Genomic DNA, 1,846 nt, shown 5'->3' on the forward strand with positions numbered 1-1,846 from the left:
ATCTCTATCTCTCGCTCTCTCTTTCTCTCTATCTCTCTCTCTCTCTCTCTCTCTCTCTTTCTCTCTCGCTTTTCCCTTCCTTCCTTTGAATTGCCCGACGACTGTCTGCCAGTGCTGTTATCCCAATTACGGCCACCTATCGCGCACATAAGTCTACCAGCGCTTCCTCTATTGCGATTAAGCTTTTACAAACAGCTGCGGGGCATGTGACTCTAAGCCATTAAACCTGACCGGTGGCCCCGATTGTGCCTATATTATATTTAATAGGGCAACGTCGTTCGGGCCGAGGAGAGAGAGAGGAGAGGGGAGAGGGGGAGGGGAGAGGTAGAGAGGGGAGCGGTAGAGAGTGAAGAAAGGGACAGAGGGAAGAGAAGGAAGAGAGGGAGAGGGGAGAGGTACGGAGGTAAAGAGGAAAGAGAGATAGTGATAGATAGATTGATATATATATATATATATAGTAAATAGATTAGATTAAATAGATAGATTAGGATACAGAACAGACAGACAGGACAGACAGACAGACAGACAGACAGACAGACTAGACGACCAGCAGACAGACAAGGACAGACAGACATGAACAGATAGATAGATAGATTAAATTAGATATGATAAGATAAATAGGATTAGATAGATAGAGTAGATAGTAGATAGATATTATAGATGAGGATAGATAGATAGATAGATAGATAGATAGTAAATGATAGATAGATAGATAGTAGATAGATAGACACGATAGATAGATAGATTCAGATAGATAGAGTAGGATAGGATAGGTAGATAGATCTAGATAGATAGATAGATAGATATATGAGATTAAAGATTAGATAGATAGATAGATTAGATAGATAGCTTAGATAAATTAGTTAGATGATAGATAGAGACGATTTAGAGAGCCGCGCGCACGTGGGCCTGTACGTTGGGGGTGCGTTGGGAGTGAGCGTAGAAAATAAAAAATATATGTTCCAACGTTTTAATTGTTTCCACACCGGTTCTATTAACGCTGAGCTAATGATTGGGAACAAACAAAAGCGACGCTTGTGAAAAATTTCCATTTTATTAGGGGCTGGGATGGTGTGATTGCCTTTGTAAAACGTCACGCTATATATATATATAATATATATATGTGTGTGTGTGTGTGTGTGTGTGATCGCACAGATACGGTGAGGCTATTATTGGACCACACATATATAGGAGAGAATTGTCATAGTCGAGAGAGAGAGAGCAAGAGAGAAAGCGATCATTTTAGAACTAAAAACGCGCACGCCTTACGTCGTCTCACGTCGCCTGACGGCGTCGTCGGCACACGCGATGACAAATGACTTCAGCGACGCCGTAAACAACGCGTCGGCCGCTCAAAGTCCCGCCGCCGCCGTCGACGACATTATCACCGACGGTAAATTCCGTCGGCAGCCGACGTCCGACAGACAGACGACGGCGCACGCACGCACGCGTCGGCCAAAACAAATTCCCGTCGTATTTCTTTACCTTAAGTGTGAAATATTTGTCACACGCAGGACGGCCAAAACAATTCCCGCCATTTTTTTTAACTAAGTGTGAAATATTTGTCTCACGCAAGACGGTCGCGCGTCTGCGACAATTGTCACCGCAGTAATGAATGTCACAGCCGATAACGACATTCGTACGAGGCGGCGGTCGCCCGGGTTGTCACCGTTGTCACCAGTGTCGTAACTGTCGTTCACAGCGGCAAAGATACGGCGCGCAGGTGTCGCTAAAGCAATTACGCGTGTCAGCGAAACAACGGGGGTCTGAGTGAGAGAAAGAGAGAGAGAGAGAGGAGGGGAGAGCGAGAGAGGGGAGAGAGAGAGAGAGAGAGAGAGGAGGGAGA

The 1,846-nt window shown here is 45.3% G+C and overlaps 1 protein-coding gene across 1 annotated transcript in view; it reads left to right on the forward strand.

The window, feature by feature from the left end:
- Window positions 1–1,308: 1,308 nt before the first annotated feature.
- The window catches only part of LOC106818734, a 23,483-nt gene continuing 22,945 nt past the window's right edge, over window positions 1,309–1,846 (forward strand). The window contains exon 1 of the mRNA XM_014823406.1: window positions 1,309–1,393. Coding sequence (XP_014678892.1) covers window positions 1,309–1,393 — 85 coding nt within the window. The remainder of the gene's footprint in view (window positions 1,394–1,846) is intronic.

The sequence above is a fragment of the Priapulus caudatus genome, unplaced genomic scaffold, assembly GCF_000485595.1.
Source record: "Priapulus caudatus unplaced genomic scaffold, Priapulus_caudatus-5.0.1 Scaffold2470, whole genome shotgun sequence".
In the NCBI taxonomy this organism is placed as follows: domain Eukaryota; kingdom Metazoa; phylum Priapulida; class Priapulimorpha; order Priapulimorphida; family Priapulidae; genus Priapulus; species Priapulus caudatus.